A 23,098-nucleotide genomic window follows, 5' to 3' on the forward strand; every position below is an offset into this window, starting at 1 on the left:
GCATCAAAACTCTACTTTTCAAGTTCAGTTCCTCGAGCATGCTCTCATTCTGCCTTATGCAGTACAGTTACAGGCAGAACTGTATTGTTTGGATCATTGTTCATTTTGTCAAAAATAACTATGACAAACGAATGACGACAACGAGACGAGATGCAATGAAAATGTTTTTGATAACTGTAGCAAATTAGTTTTCATTTTAGTTGACGAAAATGTGACGAGAATTCCACTTGAGACTAATGAACATTTCATTTGACAGAAAGCTCCTTCCTCATCACTTTTTCCCCCGGTCTGATGCATGGTCTGATTGAGCTTATGTGCACGGCTCTCCCACTCAGCTACGGGCGGTCACTCCAGTCACTCGACAATCTTTTGATCTGATGCACAGCCAGGACACAATTGTAACTAACCTAAGCTAGAAACAATCATGTTTACACTCTATTACGTGTAATTTAGTGTGCTGGGGTATTTGGGTAGAGATCAGGCCTTTTATGTACTACTACTACTGTAAATCTAAAGGGAGTTATCCAGATGCTCATTCTGGAGGACTCTTATGTTCCAAAAGCCCAAATACAGATGTAGGATCTTAATTTGAGCCATTTTGCTACAGCAGGAAAATAATCCTGCAGCAAAAGGAAATGTGGATTACAATTATTGGAGAAAAAAATGTGTAGGGGTTGATACATTTTTCATTGGGGCAAATCAAGTCTGACATTTTAAAGTGGAAATTACAAACAAGCCTTTCTAAACATGGAATACACTACAAGTTTGCATTACAATGGAGTAATTAAAAATGAGTTCCTACATCTGTATGCACCCTGATGAAAACGCTGGAAGAGCTTGACACAGCCCCAGGCTGTTGTGCCCACGCTGCTTTCTGGGCCCGGACAGTGTGTTAGCTTTAACCCTTGGCCTCCAGTCCTCAGGGCTTCTGGTAGTAAAGCATCCCCTTAGCACATATGAGTTGTTTCTCCAATTCGGTGCCTTTTGAAAGGTGTCACTTGGTGTAACTTTATCTTCATAAATGACTTTGTCAAAGCAACAAAATAACTAGGGCTTTAAAATAATGGTGAAAACTTGGAGAAATTTTGGGGTTAAGTGGATTCAAATATTCCTAGAATCATAGAGGAAGGACATGTCAAAGTGCTGATTTTTGGCACTTTAGCAAGTCTTTATTTATATTAAAAATTAGGTTTAGGCCTCCCGGGTGGCGCAGTGGTTAAGGGCGCTGTACTGCAGCGCCAGCTGTGCCACCAGGGACTCTGGGTTCGCGCCCAGGCTGTGTCGTAACCGGCTGCGACCAGGAGGTTCGTGGGGCGGGAGGGGTTGGCCGGTAGGGATATCCTTGTCTCATTGCGACTCCTGGCAACCAAGGTTGCCAGGAGCACGGTGTTTCCTCTGACACATTGGTGCGGCTGGCTTCCGGGTTGGATGCGTGCTGTGTTAAGAAGCAGTGCGGCTTGATTGGGTTGTGTATCGGAGGACGCATGACTTTCAACCTTCGTCTCTCCCGAGCCCGTACGGGAGTTGTAGCGATGAGACAAGATAGTAGCTACTAATAATTGGATACCATGAAAAAGGGGGTAAAAAAAATAATTTAAAAAATGAGGTTTATTGAATTAAATTCTTCATGTGGTCTATACTAAAAGACACTTCATTTAATATAACAGGCTTTTAAAATTCAATATTGGTGCACGATTTCTACTTAAAATATCAAAGGGTTGGGTCCAGAATCTGCTTTCATCCCAATTTAGGCCTCTTTACTTTGACGACACAAACTAGGTCCAGAAGAACTACGTGTGTAGTTTAAAGAGACGGCTCTAGATTCAAATCTCTCTTTAATGTATGTCTCCCACACTACATCCGGAGGTATGGCGGTGGTGTGGGAGACATACACACTACATACCCCCCCTCTGAATGGTTCAATGTTAAGACAACGGCTCTCCCACACCACGTCCCTGTAATAATTACCCTAATTACCTTAATACCACTAGACAGCATTTTTGCTCTGTTAGCCAAATGGAAAATGAAAGGCTTGTAAAATATTCACACATTTGTGAATCATTGCATTAATCAAGTGTGCAACACAATATGGTTTAGATGAGAAGCTCATGTATAGTTTGAATTGCTGTCCTTATTTGGTTTGTCTGTCTACTATGGAATTTACGGTATGCTAATAGCTACACTCACACATGAAGCAGGAATGTGGCTTTGGCCACACAACCTCCAAGGCTAGTGTAAACAGAAAAACACAACATCTGATGTTGAAGAGAAAGATCTCACTAGATATATTTTACTACATAGGGCAACTTTGTCACACACACACACACACACACACACACACACACACACACACACAGAGAGAGAGAGGGATTAGTTCCCCCCCCATGCTGCAGATGAAAAGGGTTCGGGCTGGGGAACAGCTTGTCCAGGGTAACCTCGTTCTAACAGAGCCTGCCCAGGGCGAGGCCAGGGGCACTCTGTCAGACAGCGACCACAACAGTAGAGTTGCCAATACACTTAAGAGAAGGTCAAATGTGTGTGGGTGCATGCACACCTGTTCTGAATAAAACACATTCATTGTGTTGGGTTTGTGTGTGTTTTCCCCAAGATGGATGTACAAAGTAGGGTTTCATCTGAATATTAATGAACTCAATGTCTTTGCTGAACATGGAATAATACAGAGGAGAGAACTATGTTTGTGACGGTATAATGTAAGGATTAGGGAAATAATGCATGTAAAACTTCAGCTATCTCTTCTGATTTAATACTAGACCTGTCTCTCCCATTCATCACATTGTCTCGTGTCTTCAGCCCTGCCTGGCTGACATACTGCTTATGTACATCTGCTTTGAATAATCACACAGCGTCCCATAACCCCTGCCATTAACCTGTCATTAGGGATGAGCATTTGAAATGATTTCAATATTTGAATAATATGTTATTTTTTCGGATATCCAGATAGTCGAAATACATGTGTTTTAAAGGATTTTTCATTATTTTTCAATGGAGACTTGCTCGCACGAGAGAGGGGAGGGGCAAGATAGGAGCAGGGGCCTGTGCGTGTCACAGAGGGAGAGAGAGAAAGTAGCGAATCTGACTTGTGCTAGTTAACAAACTTTCATACTTTCATATCTGTTAGTGCCTGTATGGACTGCATCAAATGGTTGGAAAGAAGCTAGCTAGCTACCGTAGCAAGGCTAATTGAAGCTATTTAGAGGCATCCTTGTCCTCAAATGAACTCCATTCATATGAAACAACAGCCTACCTGATAGTTGATCATTGTAGCCTACTCCTTCTCATTTAGCCAACTTAATTCCTTAATTTTAATTCCATTTTAATTAGAAATCTCCCTCTTCACTTGTCACACATGGAGCCTCTGACTGTAACGCCACTTTTTTGACTGACAATAAGAATAAGTGTGAAGTGTAATCATTAAAATTATTGTTTTATAAACATTTGAAATGTAATGGTATATCCTTGTAGCCTATGTAGTGAATTCACATTTGTATTGAATTACAAAGCCTTTAAATATATATGTATTTGAATAACTGTGCCCGTCCCTATTTATAATCTCCTCCTCCCTCTCTCTTTTCCTCTACTCTCTCTCTTTTCCTCTACTCTCTCTTTTCCTCTCCTATCTCTCTATTTTCCTCTACTCTCTCTTTTCCTCTCCTATCTCTCTCTCTTTTCTTCTCCTCTACTCTCTCTCTCTTTTCCTCTCCTCCACTCTCTCTCTCTCTTTTCCTCTCCTCTCTCTCTCTCTTTTCCTCTCCTCTCCTCACCTCTCTCTCTTTTCCTCTCTCTCTCTCTCTCTCTCTCTCTTTTCCTCTCTCTCTCTCTCTCTCTCTCTCTTTTCCTCTCATATTCTCTCTCTCTCTCTCTTTTCCTCTCATCTTCTCTCTCTCTCTCTCTCTCTCTTTTCCTCTCATCTTCTCTCTCTCTCTCTCTCTCTCTTTTCCTCTCTTCTCTCTCTCTCTCTCTCTCTCTCTCTCTTTGAATAAGGGTTTCAAATTTGGGAAAATGACACTCTCTAATTGTTTTATATTTTTGACATTTTGTCAGGAAATGCAGCTCCGTCTCAGGTTCTGCTGTTGTGCAGTGGTTGCACAGCCTTTCCTCTACAGGGAGCCAGGTTTTCCTGTGTCTATCCTTCTCAATGGCAAGGCTGTGCTCACTAAGCCTGTACTTTGTCAAGGTTTTTCTAAAGTTTTGATCAGTAACCATGGTCAAATATTTAGCCACAGTGTACTGTCGATTTAGGGCCAGTTAGCACTGCATTTTGCTTTGTGCTTGTGTTTGTGTTTCCCAATAAGCAATATAGTTTTGTTTTGACTGTGTTGTAATTTGGTTTATCCTGGTTGATTGGATGTTCTGGTCCTGAAGCTTCAGTGCGTTAGTAGAACAGGTTTGTGAACTCAGCCCCAGGACCAGCTGGATAAGGGGACTCTTTTCTTTGCTCAGCTATTGGCATTGCAGGGCTTGGTAATGATATGAGAGGGGGTCACTGTATTTTAGATGTTTAGTGGATATTGGCCTAATTCTGCCCTGCATGCATTGTTTGTAGTTTTCCTCTGGACATGTAGGAGAATCTTACAGAACTCTGCATGCAGGGTTTCAATGGGGTGTTTGTCCCATTTGATGAAATCTTGTTTTGCAAGTGGACCCCACACCTCGCTGCCATAAAGTGCAATTGGTTCAATGACATATTCAATTAGTGTTAGCCAAATTTTAATAGGTATTTCAATTTGAATTTGCTTTTTAATGGCGTAGAATGCCCTGCATGCTTTGTCTCTCAGCTCATTCACTGCCTCATTAAGGTGTCCAGTGAGCTTATTTTTAAACCTAAGTAATTGTAGTGTGTGCAGTACTCTCTCTCTCTCTTTTCCTCTCATCTTCTCTCTCTCTCTCTCTTTTCCTCTCTTCTCCTCTCTCTCTCTCTCTTTCATCTTTTCCTCTCATCTTCTCTCTCTCTCTCTCTCTCTCTTTTCCTCTCATCTTCTCTCTCTCTCTCTCTCTCTATTTTCCTCTCATCTTCTCTCTCTCTCTCTCTCTTTTCCTCTCATCTTCTCTCTCTCTCTCTCTCTCTCTATTTTCCTCTCATCTTCTCTCTCTCTCTCTCTTTTCCTCTCTCTCTCTCTCTCTCTCTCTCTCTTTTCCTCTCATATTCTCTCTCTCTCTCTCTTTTCCTCTCATCTTCTCTCTCTCTCTCTCTCTATTTTCCTCTCAACTTCTCTCTCTCTCTCTCTCTTTTCCTCATCTTCTCTCTCTCTCTCTCTCTTTTCCTCATCTTCTCTCTCTCTCTCTCTCTTTTCCTCATCTTCTCTCTCTCTCTCTTTTCCTCTCATCTTCTCTCTCTTTTCCTCTCATCTCTCTCTCTTCTCATCTACTCTCTCTGTCTTCTCTCTCTCTCTCTCTCTCCCTCTCTTTTCCTCTCATCTCTCTCTCTCTCTCTCTCTCTCTCTCTCTCTTTCCTCTCATCTCTCTCTCTCTCTCTTCTTCTCATCTACTCTCTCTCTCTTTTTGTCTCATCTACTCTCTCTATCTTTTCCTCTCCTCTACTTTCTCTCTCTCTCTTTTCCTCTCATCTCTCTCTCTCTCTCTCTCTCTCTCTCTTTCCTCTCATCTCTCTCTCTCTCTCTTCTTCTCATCTACTCTCTCTCTCTTTTTGTCTCATCTACTCTCTCTATCTTTTCCTCTCCTCTACTTTCTCTCTCTCTCTCTCTTTTCCTCTCCTCTACTCTCTCTGTGAGGGGCAGAAGGAATCGATATGTTTCAGGGCCTCACCGTTACTTATTGCATACTTAGGAGGGGATATTTGCAGGCCCTACTCTCTCCGATCTCCTCTCGCTCTGTGGAGTTTGTAGATGACACACACACACACACACACACACACACACACACACACAGTGCAGTGATTCTGGAGGCTGTGGCAGTGGCCTTATGGTTTATGTATCTCCTCTCTCTATAAGCCAGACACAGTGTCTAGCAGCCCAGCATTAGATTTGCATTTGTTTGACTGTAGTTAGCTTCATGTCCTTTTTTCAATAAGATAATTTATTGGGCTAGACACTATGACTAGACAGACACTAGACAGACACTACCCACTGGACCACGTATATCGAGCAGAAAGTTCTGGCACATTTGCCTACAGCAGGGTGATGAAACACACATATACACACACATACGCACAACTTCTCAGCAGATTAATGAGATTTGCCTCCTAACTCTCACTTTAGATGTTGCTAAACTAACCCCGCTGGACAGTTTGTAAAGTCTGTATGCGGCTGTAGGACCTTAACCATTAGAGCGTTGACGGCCACATGAAAGCCAACGTGGGAGGCAGACTGTGGATAGTTGTCTATCATGTCATGGTTGTTTCATTACCAGAGCTAATGGGTGTGTGTGTGTGTTCCTCTCTAGGTGCGTTGGGTGGAGCAGCAGGTGTCGAGGCGGAGGAAAAAGAGGGATGACTACAGCGAACCTTCCGACCCCAAATTCTCCCAGCAGTGGTACCTGGTGAGCAAGGTAGTAATAATAATTATTCACTTATTTTATATAGAGCTTTTTTTTATTACAGAAAGTATCTCAAAGGCACTTTCTCAAAGGTAAAAGTCAGATCCCCCATAACACTGTACCCTCTATACTGTACCGAAGCCAGGAGTTCTCCCTTGTTGAACACTTTGGACAATTTTAATTAGAACCTCTTTAACACCCCTTTTGATATTATCTCAAATGTATAAGACAGCAACATAAATACCTGTAGTGATATAGGGATTAAGCCAAGGCAGCTGTGTTAAATGCCTCAAGGAAAACAAGATCTAATCAAATGAGCTAATTGAATAGCTGTCTCCGGGCATTTAGAGTAGCCGTAGGGAAACGATAGAAATGCACTTCACTGCTGTTTACCCCGTTCACACCTTCAGACCAAAGAAACCTGCTGCCGTACAGAGAGGGCAGGATGTTCAGAGTATTTCAGTGAGAAACCGACTTTGTTTCCCCCCAGTCTGTAAGTCTCTTGATATTTAGCTGAAACAGCTGGATGTGCTGCCTGCTGAGGGCACTCATCACCTGGGTATCGTTTATCAAACTGAATGTCGTCAAAAAGTTCTAAAGGGCACTTTGTTTACTTCAACTGTCAAGGCCCAAGTTTATTTGCCATGTGTAATGAATAATTGATGGCAATGACTACATGGAAATAATACATTGTCTGCAGGCAGCACTGGAAGGACAGTTTGCCAAAGTTGAAAGCTGATTAACAGGACTGTGACTCTGTTATCAACCGGTTGTCATTCATCAATATAAATGTCACCAAATGCTCCTCAGTTTGTCATATGTTTGAAAGGCTCCAGATCAGAGCTAATGAAACAGAAGGCCATGATGAAACCTGTAGCACTGTTGCTTTCAGAAATAGACAATGTCCATCCTCCTTCTCTCATTTTCTCCTTCTCATAGGCTCAGGGATGCTTTGAATTCCCCTTATCCTCCTCCTCATTTTCTGAACTAAGCCATGTGGTGATGTGAATGGATTAATTCCAGCATTGACTGGGCCAGACATAAATCACCTGTGAATGGAAGGCTGTGAAACTACCTCTGTCATTCAGCATTACTGCTCTAATCGGCTGAAGGCTCTGAGCCTGTTCTGCTGTTTGTTTGAGGCTGTTCCACCGTTCCTCTAAAGCCAAACACGGGAGGATTGTTTGTAATGAGGTTTGCATGGGATGAATGCAGATGTTATAGGGTGATATTGCATACAAGCCTTTTGGACAGTGTATACTAACCTTTTATTTGTCCTGTCTGAGTATTTCCTCATGGAATACAGGGTTTGCACATAGTAGGTACTGCCATAGACTGTTCAACTAACGATTGAAAATAGTTACAACATTTTCTTCCTCATAGGCTGTATAAATAAGACGACATTATACTGTATGCCTCAAGGATGACACAAGCAGGAAATAACTGCCTTAGTCTGTGTAGTCCCTTAGACCATGTCAGCAGCACAGTGGCTTCCCTGGGGCTAAAGGCCCTGACAGTGCATTGGCCCAGCAGGATGATTGCCTTGTTAGGAGAAATCAGCAGGGAGGTTTGGGAGGTGGAAAAAGGACCCCTAGGGGGAAGCATATTTTTTCACTCTACCTCTTTCACTCTGTTTTTCTCTCTGCCTCCTTCCTTCTTTCCCTTTCTCTCTTTTTTCTATATTTTTGTCTTCACTCCCCATCTATCTCCTACATTTCACTCTTTATCTGTCACTTCCTACACATTCTCCTCTGCTCTATCTCGCTTCCCTCTCCTGCATTTCTCCCTGCTGGTTAAAGTGGAGCTGTTTTATAATTCCCCTGAGCAAGGTAAATGCTCTCATCAGGATCTCTCACTTATTCATATTTCCAGCTGCAGGCCTGCTTCCTCTGACAGGGAAATTATAGTCAGCCCCTGCTCTGTTCGGCTTAGCCCCTCCAAAGAGGCTTCCCAGAGACACACTGTGTGTCAGACGCGGCGCCAGGATAAAGTGACTAAGGGGGCAGTTGAAATCGCTGATTTCTAGGCTAACCTGGGCTGGCTCCTCTGTTCCAAGATCATCAGAAATAGTCTGAGATGGAAACTGCTGTGGAGCCATTGTCCTGACGGAACTTGTGGAAGCGTGGGTAGGCTCTGCACACGGAGCTAGCTGGAACTCGGCAGCATCATCGCTGCTGGGCTGAGCGGCAGGCTCGGTGGTATGATGCTGCTGCTGCTCATCGTTCTCCTCCTCCTTTGTTTGGGTACTTTGGCAAAGGCAATTTCTGATATCCATTGTGGCAGATTAGCTGGTTCAAGCTGGCTAAATAGGCCAAGGCTAATAACACGAACACGTTTTACAGCTAGCTAGCTGTCACGCCCTGACCTTAGTTATCTTTGTTTTCTTTATTATTTGGTTAGGTCAGGGTGTGACAAGGGTGGTTTGTTTCATTTTTGTATTGTCTAGGGGTTTTTGTATGTCTAGGGTTTTTTCTAGTCTATGTGCTTATATGTCTACGGTTGCCTAGATTGGTTCTCAATCAGAGGCAGCTGTTTATCATTGTCTCTGATTGGGAACCATATTTAAGAAGCCATATTCCTTGGTTATTTTGTGGGTTGTTATTCTATGTTTAGTTGCCTGTTTGCACTAGTCATATAGCTTCACAGTTCTTTTTGTATAGTTTTGTTCAGTGTTCGTTCTTTTCATTAAAAGAGTTATGTACGCTTATCACGCTGCGCCTAGGTCTCCTCATTATGACGACCGTGACACTAGCTAAGAGTGAAGCAGCTTCAACGGTAAACTTGACCCCGCCCTTATCAATCAAATTCAAATATTACAGGTGGTGGCATATGACGTTATTCAGCTACCGTAGAGATGAGAAGTGAGAGGTGTTTTTTTCCCCGCTTTTTGTAGAAACCCAAAGGAGTCATACATAACAGGCCAGTGGCTTCCCATAGCCCCCCAATACACGCCGCTGTCCCCTGTGCTGATTTTTGTTTTGCCGACCTGTCACTCAATTAGGACTGTCCACGACTAAAAAAAAATCTTGATCGACCAGGAGTCGATTGGTAAAAATTTTAAAACATGTATTTTTCCATATATTGACAAATTCTATGTGTTTTAATCAAATCAAATATATTCACTGAGCTTGTCTGATGCTTTAAGCAAACGGTTTGATTAAATAATTAAGACACCCAAATGACTAGAGGGAGTCCGACAAGCAATTGATTCGATTTTTATTTAACTAGGCAAGCCAGTTAAGAACAAATTATTATTTACAATGACAGCCTACCGGGGAACAGTGGGTTAACTGCCTTGTTCAGGGGCAGAACAACAGATTTTTACCTTGTCAGATCGGGTATTTGATCCAGCAACCTTTCAGTTACTCCAACCACTAGGCTACCTGCCGCCCCTGATTGTGCCGGGCCAGGCTCAGACTTGCTGCGCTGTGTAAAAAAACAAAACAGCGAGTGACTGTGTGACTAGCACCAGTTGTGTGTCTCGCTCCTGCTGCAGCGACCACCACAGAACGTCAAAGTGTTTATCGAGCTGTACTTGTTGCTGAAACTGCACCATAATTGCAGACATTTCTGACTGAAAAGTTCCATTACCAAAACCCCTAATTTGTTTAGGAAAAACATTCCCTTTTATCCTCAACCCTTGCTCTCTTTACATGACATGTATGCATCGCATGCACACGACCAAATACCTATTTGCACGGGACTAGTATTACTAGAGAACGTTGCTTATGTAATTATTACTTTGTTTTTCCAGAGGATTAGTTTTTTCCCAAACCGTCCCCTGTAATTCATAGTTTTGTTCAATAAATTGACAGTTATGACGAAAGCCTGGAGGTTTTTATTCTAGGCATGAAGATACAGTATTTGTCATTGCCATCAGCTGGTCCAACCCCTGAAATACATGAAAAACTAAAAGATGTACAGCATTAAAGAAGAGCCAACAGAGTAGGAGTTCAACAGGAAAAAGTGTTGGGCAACACTGGCCTAAAATGCTCCAACTTGCACATGTTACTTGTAAAAGTTCCACTCTTGCAACACAGCAGCCTCTGGCACTCCAGAACGGCCTGGAGAGGAGGGTCAGGTTAACCTTTCTGATCTCCCCATCCCGGATCCGGGTTCGTGAATACAGACTCAAGCTCATTACCATAACGCAACGTTAACTATTCATGAAAATCGCAAATGAAATGAAATAAATATGCTAGCTCTCAAGCTTAGCCTTTTGTTAACAACACTGTCATCTCAGATTTTCAAAATATGCTTCTCAACCATTGCAAAACAAGCATTTGTGTAACAGTATTGATGGCTAACGTAGCATTTAGCATTAACATTCAGCTGGCAACATTTACACAAAAAAACAGAAAAGCATTCAAAAAAATAATTTACCTTTGAAGAACTTCAGATGTTTTCAATGAGGAGACTCTCAGATAGCAAATGTTCAGTTTTTCCTGAAAGATTATTTGTTTAGGACAAATCGCTCCGTTTTCTGCGTCACGTTTAGCTATGAAAAAAACCCTGTATCCAGGATTGTGTAAATCTATCAGCAAGCTCATTAGCATAACACAACGTTAACTATTTATGAAAATCGCAAATGAAATGAAATAAATATGCCATCTCTCAAGCTTAGCCTTTTGTAAACAACACTGTCATCTCAGATTTTCAAAATATGCTTCTCAACCATAGGAAAACAATAATTTGTGTAAAAGTAGCTAGCTAGAGTTAGCATTTCGCGTTAGCATTTAGCGTTAGCATTAGCGTTAGCATCCAGCACGCAACATTAACAAAAACATAAAAGCCTTCAAATAAAATCATTTACCTTTGAAGAACTTCTGATGTTTTCAATGAGGATACTCTCAGTTAGATAGCAGATGCTCAGTTTTTCCAAAAAGATTCCTTGTGTATTAGAAATAGCTCTGTTTTATACATCACATTTGGCCACCAAAAAAAATCCATAAATTCAGTCCTCAAAACGCAAACTTTTTTCCAAATTAACTCCATAATATCGACTGAAAACATGGCAAACGTTGTTTAGAATCAATCATCAAGGTGTTTTTCACATATCTCTTCATTGATACATCGTTCTTGGACACATGCTTTCTCCCCTGAATCAAATGGTAAAGTGGAAGCAGCTGGCAATTGCGCACCGAATTCGACGCAGGACACCAGGCGGACACTTGGGAAATGTAGTCTCTTATGGTCAATCTTCCAATGATATGCCTACAAATACGTCACAATGCTGCTAAGACCTTGGGCGAACGACAGAAAGTGTAGGCTCATTCGTTGCGCAATCACAGCCATATAAGGAGAGAATGGAAAACAGAGCTTCAGAAATTCTGCTAATTCCTGGGTGATGCATCATCTTGGTTTCGCCTGTAGAATGAGTTCTGGGGCACTTACAGACAAAATCTTTGCAGATTCTGAAACTTCAGAGTGTTTTCTTTCCAAAACTGTCAAGAATATGCATAGTCGAGCATCTTTTCGTGACAAAATATCGCGCTTAAAACGGGAACGTTTTTTATCCAAAAATGAAATAGCGCCCCTAGAGCTCTAAGAGGTTAAAGGTGTTTTTCCTCTCACTAGAGAATGCAGCCTGAGGCCCCAACACACTGAAGGCTCCCAGAATCTCCAGGTGTTAGAACCTCCGGTCTAGGCTGTCCTGGAGGCCAACAAGAAATGAATCCATTACCTAATTACAGCACAAAACAGAAAATAAGTGATTAATAACTGTTTATTTTAGTTTATCCAACGCACATGATGTAACATTGGTTTCATCACAGCATCTGAAAACCAATGTTTTTACCTCCTCTCTGAACCCAAGCCCAGAACTGCTCCCTGGTCTTGTTCTTCTCCATCTGGCCTCTCCCTCTTTTCCTTGATGTTGAATGTGCCCAAACCCATTGGGTCATCGAGGTCCTGGTGGAGTTGGCTCAGAAATAAACACATAATGCTGTACACTAGTACAGACTAAATATGCACTATTTTTTTTTGTTGCCCTTAGCCTAATTAAAGGAAAGTTGACTAACCATGTGGTGTATTATATAGCCACGGCTTCAGTCTGTCAATTTTAAGCCAGTTTGGGTCCCATCCGGATTGCCGGTGGTGCGCACTTGGCCTTACTTGGCCTTACTCCTCTCTCCTCCTCCTCTACTTAATTATTCAGACCCTTTGCTATGAGACTCGAAATTGAGCTCAGGTGCATCCTGTTTACATTGATCATCCTTGAGATTTTTCTACAACTTGATTGGAGTCCACCTGTGGTCAATTCAATTGATTGGACATTATTTGGAAAGGCACACACCTGTCTATATGAGGTTCCACATTTGACAGTGTATGTTAGAGCAAAAGCCAAGCCATGAGGTCAAAGGAATTGTCCATGGAAACCCCAGACAGGATTGTGTCGAGGCACAGATCTCTAGGCAAGGGTAATTTCAGTGTAGGAAAGGATGAAACAGCGTCTGTGCCACCAGTAAGTACAGATAGTAGTATAAATCCCCTGGCACAGTCCCCGCAGCCGGACAACTTTCTCACGGTTTCTGGAAGGAAATGCTGTAGGAACGCTCAACCGGTGTCGCTCATTCAGCCGACAGAAACTTTCAACCGGTTTTCCCCATTAAGCAGCGGGTCGGAGTCAGAGGCCGAGTCTTCTCTGGTCTCTACTCCTCCCGTTACGGGGTCTGAGACGCCGAAGCTTCCCACCATTAGCTCTGACAAATTGAAAACTCTAGTCATTGGCGACTCCATTACCCGCAGTATTAGACTTGAGAATCATCCAGCGATCATACACTGTTTACCGGGGGGCAGGGCTACCGACGTTAAGGCTAATCTGAAGATGGTGCTGGCTAAAGCTAAAACTGGCGAGTGTAGAGAGTATAGAGATATTGTTATCCACGTCGGCACCAACGATGTTAGGATGAAACAGTCAGAGATCACCAAGCGCAACATAGCTTCTGCGTGTAAATCAGCTAGAAAGATGTGTCGGCATCGAGTAATTGTCTCTGGCCCCCTCCCAGTTAGGGGGAGTGATGAGCTCTACAGCAGAGTCTCACAACTCAATCGCTGGTTGAAAACTGTTTTCTGCCCCTCCCAAAAGATAGAATTTGTAGATAATTGGCCCTCTTTCTGGGACTCGCCCACAAACAGGACCAAGCCTGACCTGCTGAGGAGTGACGGACTCCATCCTAGCTGGAGGGGTGCTCTCATTTTATCTACCAACATAGACAGGGCTCTAACTCCTCTAGCTCCACAATGAAATAGGGTGCAGGCCAGGCAGCAGGCTGTTAGCCAGCCTGCCAGCATAGTGGAGTCTGCCACTAGCACAGTCAGTGTAGTCAGCTCAGCTATCACCATTGAGACCGTGTCTGTGCCTCGACCTAGGTTGGGCAAAACTAAACATGGCGGTGTTCGCCTTAGCAATCTCACTAGGATAAAGACCACCTCCATTCCTGTCATTATTGAAAGAGATCATGATACCTCACATCTCAAAATAGGGCTACTTAATGTTAGATCCCTTACTTCAAAGGCAATTATAGTCAATGAACTAATCACTGATCATAATCTTGATGTGATTGGCCTGACTGAAACATGGCTTAAGCCTGATGAATTTACTGTGTTAAATGAGGCCTCACCTCCTGGCTACACTAGTGACCATATCCCCCGTGCATCCCGCAAAGGCGGAGGTGTTGCTAACATTTACGATAGCAAATTTCAATTTACAAAAAAAAAAAATGACGTTTTCGTCTTTTGAGCTTCTAGTCATGAAATCTATGCAGCCTACTCAATCACTTTTTATAGCTACTGTTTACAGGCCTCCTGGGCCATATACAGCGTTCCTCACTGAGTTCCCTGAATTCCTATCGGACCTTGTAGTCATAGCGGATAATATTCTAATCTTTGGTGACTTTAATATTCACATGGAAAAGTCCACAGACCCACTCCAAAAGGCTTTCGGAGCCATCATCGACTCAGTGGGTTTTGTCCAACATGTCTCTGGACCCACTCACTGTCACAGTCATACGCTGGACCTAGTTTTGTCCCATGGAATAAATGTTGTGGATCTTAATGTTTTTCCTCATAATCCTGGACTATCGGACCACCATTTTATTACGTTTGCAATTGCAACAAATAATCTGCTCAGACCCCAACCAAGGATCATCAAAAGTCGTGCTATAAATTCACAGACAACACAAAGATTCCTTGATGTCCTTCCAGACTCCTTCTGCCTACCCAAGGACGCCAGAGGACAAAAATCAGTTAACCACCTAACTGAGGAACTCAACTTAACCTTGCGCAATACCCTAGATGCAGTTGCACCCCTAAAAACTAAAAACATTTCTCATAAGAAACTAGCTCCCTGGTACACAGAAAATACCCGAGCTCTGAAGCAAGCTTCCAGAAAATTGGAACGGAAATGGCGCCACACCAAACTGGAAGTCTTCCGACTAGCTTGGAAAGACAGTACTGTGCAGTACCGAAGAGCCCTTACTGCTGCTCGATCATCCTATTTTTCTAACTTAATTGAGGAAAATAAGAACAATCCGAAATTCCTTTTTGATACTGTCGCAAAGCTAACTAAAAAGCAGCATTCCCCAAGAGAGGATGACTTTCACTTTAGCAGTGATAAATTCATGAACTTCTTTGAGGAAAAGATTATGATTATTAGAAAGCAAATTACGGACTCTTCCTTAAATCTGCGTATTCCTTCAAAGCTCAGTTGTCCTGAGTCTGCACAACTCTGCCAGGACCTAGGATCAAGAGAGACACTCAAGTGTTTTAGTACTATATCTCTTGACACAATGATGAAAATAATCATGGCCTCTAAACCTTCAAGCTGCATACTGGACCCTATTCCAACTAAACTACTGAAAGAGCTGCTTCCTGTGCTTGGCCCTACTATGTTGAACATAATAAACGGCTCTCTATCCACCGGATGTGTACCAAACTCATTAAAAGTGGCAGTAATAAAGCCTCTCTTGAAAAAGCCAAACCTTGACCCAGAAAATATAAAAAACTATCGGCCTATATCGAATCTTCCATTCCTCTCAAAAATTTTAGAAAAGGCTGTTGCGCAACAACTCACTGCCTTCCTGAAGACAAACAATGTATACGAAATGCTTCAGTCTGGTTTTAGACCCCATCATAGCACTGAGACGGCACTTGTGAAGGTGGTAAATGACATTTTAATGGCATCGGACCGAGGCTCTGCATCTGTCCTCGTGCTCCTAGACCTTAGTGCTGCTTTTGATACCATCGATCACCACATTCTTTTGGAGAGATTGGAAACCCAAATTGGTCTACACGGACAAGTTCTGGCCTGGTTTAGATCTTATCTGTCGGAAAGATATCAGTTTGTCTCTGTGAATGGTCTGTCCTCTGACAAATCAACTGTAAATTTCGGTGTTCCTCAAGGTTCCGTTTTAGGACCACTTTTGTTTTCACTATATATTTTACCTCTTGGGGATGTTATTCGAAAACATAATGTTAACTTTCACTGCTATGCAGATGACACACAGCTGTACATTTCAATTAAACATGGTGAAGCCCCAAAATTGCCCTTGCTAGAAGAATGTGTTTCAGACATAAGGAAGTGGATGGCTGCAAACTTTCTACTTTTAAACTCGGACAAAACAGAGATGCTTGTTCTAGGTCCCAAGAAACAAAGAGATCTTCTGTTGAATCTGACAATTAATCTTAATGGTTGTACAGTCGTCTCAAATAAAACTGTGAAGGACCTCGGCGTTACTCTGGACCCTGATCTCTCTTTTGAAGAACATATCAAGACCATTTCAAGGACAGCTTTTTTCCATCTACGAAACATTGCAAAAATCAGGAACTTTCTGTCCAAAAATGATGCAGAAAAATTAATCCATGCTTTTGTCACTTCCAGGTTAGACTACTGCAATGCTCTACTTTCCGGCTACCCGGATAAAGCACTAAATAAACTTCAGTTAGTGCTAAATACGGCTGCTAGAATCCTGACTAGAACCAAAAAATTTGATCATATTACTCCAGTGCTAGCCTCTCTACACTGGCTTCCTGTCAAAGCAAGGGCTGATTTCAAGGTTTTACTGCTAACCTACAAAGCATTACATGGGCTTGCTCCTATCTATCTCTCTGATTTGGTCCTGCCGTACATACCTACACGTACGCTACGGTCACAAGACGCAGGCCTCCTAATTGTCCCTAGAATTTTTAAGCAAACAGCTGGAGGCAGGGCTTTCTCCTATAGAGCTCCATTTTTATGGAACGGTCTGCCTACCCATGTCAGAGACGCAAACTCGGTCTCAACCTTTAAGTCTCTACTGAAGACTCATCTCTTCAGTGGGTCATATGATTGAGTGTAGTCTGGCCCAGGAGTGGGAGGGTGAACGGAAAGGCTCTGGAGCAACGAACCACCCTTGCTGTCTCTGCCTGGCCGGTTCCCCTCTTTCCACTGGGATTCTCTGCCTCTAACCCTATTACAGGGGCTGAGTCACTGGCTTTACTGGGGCTCTCTCATGCCGTCCCTGGAGGAGGTGCGTCACCTGAGTGGGTTGAGTCACTGATGTGGTCATCCTGTCTGGGTTGGCGCCCCCCCCCCCCCCCCCCCCCTTAAGTTGTGCCGTGGCGGAGGTCTTTGTGGGCTATACTCAGCCTTGTCTCAGGATGGTAAGTTGGTGGTTGAAGATATCCCTCTAGTGGTGTGGGGGCTGTGCTTTGGCAAAGTGGGTGGGGTTATATCCTTCCTGTTTGGCCCTGTCCGGGGGTGTCCTCGGAGTGGGCCACAGTGTCTCCTGACCCCTCCTGTCTCAGCCTCCAGTATTTATGCTGCAGTAGTTTATGTGTCGGGGGGCTAGGGTCAGTTTGTTATATCTGGAGTACTTCTCCTGTCCTATTCGGTGTCCTGTGTGAATCTAAGTGTGCGTTCTCTAATTCTCTCCTTCTCTCTTTCTCTCTCTCGGAGGACCTGAGCCCTAGGACCATGCCCCAGGACTACCTGACATGATGACTCCTTGCTGTCCCCAGTCCACCTGGCTGTGCTGCTGCTCCAGTTTCAACTGTTCTGCCTTATTATTATTCGACCATGCTGATCATTTATGAACATTTGAACATCTTGGCCATGTTCTGTTATAATCTCCACCCGGCACAGCCAGAAGAGGACTGGCCATTCCACATATGCTCTCTCTAATTCTCTCTTTCTTTCTCTCTCTCGGAGGACCTGAGCCCTAGGACCATGCCCCAGGAATACCTGACATGATGACTCCTTGCTGTCCCCAGTCCACCTGACTGTGCTGCTGCTCCAGTTTCAACTATTCTGCCTTATTATTATTTGACCATGCTGGTCATTTATGAACATTTGAACATCTTGACCATGTTTTGTTATAATCTCCACCCGGCACAGCCAGAAGAGGACTGGCCACCCCACATAGCCTGGTTCCTCTCTAGGTTTCTTCCTAGGTTTTGGCCTTTCTAGGGAGTTTTTCCTAGCCACCGTGCTTCTTCACCTGCATTGCTTGCTGTTTGGGGTTTTAGGCTGGGTTTCTGTACAGCACTTTGAGATATCAGCTGATGTACGAAGGGCTATATAAAATAAATTTGATTTGATTTGATCTGGGGAAGGGTACCAAAATATTTCTGCAGCATTGAAGGTCCCCAAGAACACAGTGGCCTTCATCATTCTTAAATGGAAGAAGTTTGGAACAACCAAGAAACTTACAGAAGAACAACCATCTCTGCAGCACTCCACCAATCAGGCCTTTATGGTAGAGTGGCCAGACGGAAGTAACTAAAGTAAAAGGCTCATGACAGCCCGCTTGGAGTTAGCCAAAAGGCACCCAAAGGACTCTCAGACCATGAGAAATAAGATGAACAAGATTCAACATCCAACAGCACAACGACCCTAAGCACACAGCGCAGGAGTGGTTTCAGGACAAGTATCTGCGTGTCCTTGAGTGGCCCAGCCAGAGCCTGAACTCGATCGAACATCTCTGGTGTCGTGACGTTGTATTAGTTCATGTGACGACTGTTGCTCATCGAATGATTAAAAGTTTCTAATTGCGTGATTAACTGAATCAAGCAATTATTAACTCATTAACCTGGGGCACCATGGGAAAATACGTTTTTATTGAGTTTCTATTTCCAAAATTAACTCAAAGAATATCAGAATATCGATTTTACAACAGCCGCTAATAAATCAGTTACCTCTACAATCTCGTTCTGAATGTCGCATAATCCGGGAATCTGCACGGACCCGGGTCTCACCAATGAGTTCGTACCACACCAATCTTAGTTGATTATTTATTTACTAGAAAGCTAAAATGATGATAAAAGATACACATACACAAAAACACATTCTAGGCTATTGATTAGAACTTAGTATAACGGGCCAACACACTATGGCGCGTGTTACCCAAAATGGGGATATAAAAGAGAGAGAAAAAGAGAGAGTACACGAGAGAAATACACATTTGGGTGAATTTGTCAGCTATGCTTATTCTAACCCTAGCCTTGCCCCAAACTACCGCGCTTATGGGTCAGAATATAATGATGTAATTACGTGGGGAAGGTCTCTGTGGATTCTCCGCGTGCACCGTCCAGGCTGCTCAATGATGCACTTCTCCGGCGCAGCTCTCTGGTCGTACTCACGATGTCAGTGTCCTTTTGGCTTAGGAGTTTGTTCCCTTGTTCTGGAAGGGCTCTTCTGAGGACAGACCGCTCTGTAGCTCAGAGCTCACAGCGTAGGAATGAAACAGTGTAGATACCCCAATTCGATGGGAGGTGGAGGCTAGGTGGTTCGACTTGAATTCACTCGCTTAGACACAGCTACTCATCCGCAGCTTGGGTAGAAAAATATTTATTTGTCTTCAAACTTGTGTTGCGTTTTGGGTTTGTTTACTTTTTTAGACCTCGGCTGCAGCTTGGGTCACGTAGTCTCCTCTGTAAATTCTTTATTCACATTTTTTATACCCTTGTGTCAGAAGTGGGCATAACCGCCTTTAGGGCAATTCTCTGGACATACCTAGTTAAGAGGCAAGGTCTAGATTTTACTCAAATCCAATTATACACAACTTCACATTTCATCTTTACCAAAACATTTTCTTTGATGTATAAACCTCAAACATATACTAGGTAAACTGTTGACGTTACAATGTTTTCGTAATGACGTCATCTATTAACCTGTAATAACAAAACAAAAATGACATTTTCATATTCCATCTACCGTCATGACCACCATTGTGGCTGACGGAAACCATTGTTCCAAAGTCCCTTTATTTCATGTTTAATGTTCTGAGGCTGGTTCTCCATAGTAACAGGACAAAAGGAATTTGTCTGTGGCCTAAGATTTACCAGGGGAGTGAGGGGTCATAAAATCCCACATCTTCAGACCCCTAGATCTCTCCTCCTCTGTTGGGATTGAGAGATAATCTGTAGGGTTGTGGTCTCCTGTAACCTGTGATATTTCAGGTTTTTATTTTTTATACATTTGCGTACATTTCTTTAAAAAAACAGCTTTTGCTTTGTCACAATGGTGTATTGTGTGTAGATTGAGGAGGGGGAAACTATGTAATTAATTCTAGAATAAGGCTGTAACGTAACAAAATGTGGAAAAAGTCAAAGGGTCTGGAAATGTCCATATACACTGTACATGCTGTGTTTAATTTTGGAATGTTGACCTTCCTACGTACTGTAGATCGCAAGCTCATAGTAAGTCAATAGGGCTAACTGGTTAGCTAATAGTACTGTTAGCTAGCCAGATGGCCACAAAGAATTGTTAGCTTAGCTACCAATGAATAATTAATCTATCTTGCATAATATTAGTTTTAAGTAATTTTAGCCTGTTTAACTAGCTGGCAAGCTAGATTATTACGATTCACATATATAACTGATAATTATGAAGTAAAAAGTTTGCTTTGTGTATATCTTGGAAGAAGTTTCAGTGAATGGGGAGCCGAAGTGTGAGGTAATACAGTAGGGGGAGTGTGAGTCCTTTTCAAATCTATTGTTTTACTCATTCTCCACACTCGTCCTCACAAGAACGTACTCAAGAGAACGTGGTCGGAGAATGCACTCGGAGCATGAGAGTTTGGAGCACGATGGTATGCATATTGAGAAACACCCTGTGTGATAGCAATGGCTTCATGAATGCTTGTTTGTCTGTGTTCTATCCAGTCCAACCCCAACGAAGCAGACCTGAATGCCAGGGGAGCGTGGTCCCAGGGGTACACTGGGAGAGGAGTGGTGGTCACCATCCTGGATGATGGCATAGAGAAAGACCACCCAGACCTTGCCTCCAACTACGTGAGTACTGCAACCACAACCTGCTCTGTCTCGATAGATGGAAGAAGTACGTTACGAATCGCCTATTAATTTTTTTATATTACATTCTGTCTACCTTCTGAAAATACCACTTATATTTTGTGGCAACTGATGCGTCTTCTCCTTCAGTGTCGAACTAAACATGTAACTGTCATTGATCTACAAGTAATTTTGCATGCTGAACAACCACAGACGATATCAGTAGCCTAGTCAAACGGTGCACTGTGCCCAACTTTGTGGGCTGACAACAAATCTTTCACATCTGATCTTTTACATCTTTAGGGCACTTTCAGCATTCAAATGTGAAAACGGCTTGCGCTATATTAGGCTTTATTAGTCGAGTGACAACCTATGTACAGTGCATTCGGAAAGTATTCAGAACCCTTGACTTTATCCACATTTTGTTACGTTACAGCCTTATTCTAAAATTGATTACATTTTTAAAATAGTGGTGGACTCCAATCAAGTTGTAGAAACATCTTAAGGATGATCAATGGAAACAGGATGCCGCTGAGCTCAATTTCGAGTCTCATAGCAAAGGGTCTGAATACGTATGTGAATGTAATAGTTCAGTTTTGTATTTTTTATACATTTGCATACATTTCTAAAAGCCTGTTTTTGCTTTGTCATTATGGGGTATTGTGTGTAGATTGATGAGGAGAAAAAAACGGTTTAATGCATTTTAGAATAAGGCTGTAATGTAACAACATTTGGAAGAAGTGGAGTGGCCTCAATACTTTCCAAATGCACTGTAATTTGCAAGGTTATTGTTATCAATGCGCTGTTGAAAATTGTGTTTTACCGGAGACACTCTTATCTGACTTTACCTGCTGAACAGGGCTTACAACAGATTTTATTTTGATTGTTCAGGTTTTCCATCTGCAATGGTTTAGGTAATTTCGCTTTAAACAATCAGTGTATATGGTCATTTTTAGATATAAAGGCAGTGGTGTAAAAATATTTAAGTGAAAATACTTATGTTTTTTTAGGGAATTTGTACTTTACTTTCTATATTTTTGACTATGTTTTACTCCACTACATTCCTAAATAAAATATTTACTTTTTACTCCAATCAATTTTCCCTTGCACCAAAAGGTACTTGTTACATTTCGAATGCTCAGGCAGGACAGAATTATGGTTCTATTCAAATACTGCATTTGTAAATTATGTCTAAGTGCTGGAGTGTGGCCCTGTCTGTCTGTAAAATACAAACAAACAATTGTGCTGTTTGGTTTGCTTAATATAAGGAATTTGATGTATAGCATTTACTTTTACTCAAGAATGACAATTGGGTACTTTTCCCACAGCTGTACTTTAGTATATTTAAAACCAGATACTTTTACTCAAGTAGTATTTTACTGGGTGACTTTTACTTTAACTTGAGTCATTTTATGTTAAGTATCTGGTTACTTTTACTGAAGTATGGCAATTTCATATTTTTTTCCACCAGGGTAAAGTTGATCAATTCATGAGGACAGAAAACAAGCTCACTTCATAAATCTTCCAAACGGTCAAAATGGGTGAAATCCAAAGTTCTGTTATATATTCATTGGCTATGTCATAACTAATTTGTAAATTATAAATATTGATACATTACTAGCCCCCACAACTTAATCTGCAAAAATGACAGGTTAATTAGTGGGTGATGGTGATTTCAGAACCAAAGTGGAGTGACAAAAAACATAGGCCACATTGCCCGCCCAAATCTGATAGTGGTAGTGGGGTGGTAGATGCCTAGTCTCCCTAATGGCTGGCTCACCTTGACATGCATAATTTACACACACACACACACACACACACACACACACACACACACACACACACACACACACACACACACACACACACACACACACACACACACACACACAGAAGTCAGCTCAGATAGATCCAACTCAGAGGCACAGCTCACAGCACATGAGCTCCATCAGCAGCAGATTTTCATTTTATTTATGCAACAAATGTTAGTGTATCGACCCGCATGGAACCAAGTCGCATCGATTCGTTCTCTAATAAAATCAAATCGCACTGAATAATTTACAATTAAAACATATCGTTCCTGTATCGGAGCCCATGTGTCTAGATACAAATCAAATCGTCTTGAAAGGGAAAGATGCACATCCCTAATACCTACCTCAAATTAATTTCCAGGAATTGCTTTCGTTTGAGTGCAGCAACAGATGGAGGAAAAGAGACTCTTAAAATCCAATTTATGCTTGATCTGACAATGTGGTCGGAGGCTTCGTATGGGGGGTGTTACGCAATTACGGAGCCTTCGGAGACATATGCAGTGGCC

The 23,098-nt window shown here is 42.4% G+C and overlaps 1 protein-coding gene across 4 annotated transcripts in view; it reads left to right on the forward strand.

Annotated features, from left to right (window-relative positions):
- The window catches only part of LOC110522396 (furin), a 179,974-nt gene that overhangs the window by 95,170 nt on the left and 61,706 nt on the right, over window positions 1–23,098 (forward strand). For 3 of the 4 annotated variants that reach the window (XM_036977103.2, XM_036977108.2, XM_090230585.1), the window contains exons 4-5: window positions 6,421–6,525; window positions 20,656–20,784. In XM_036977103.2, the coding sequence (XP_036832998.1) occupies window positions 6,421–6,525; window positions 20,656–20,784 (234 nt within the window). The remainder of the gene's footprint in view (window positions 1–6,420; window positions 6,526–20,655; window positions 20,785–23,098) is intronic. The other variant, XM_036977112.2, reaches the window with a different exon arrangement.

Source organism: Oncorhynchus mykiss, chromosome 1, assembly GCF_057628025.1.
Source record: "Oncorhynchus mykiss isolate SJ-2025 chromosome 1, ASM5762802v1, whole genome shotgun sequence".
In the NCBI taxonomy this organism is placed as follows: Eukaryota; Metazoa; Chordata; class Actinopteri; order Salmoniformes; family Salmonidae; genus Oncorhynchus; species Oncorhynchus mykiss.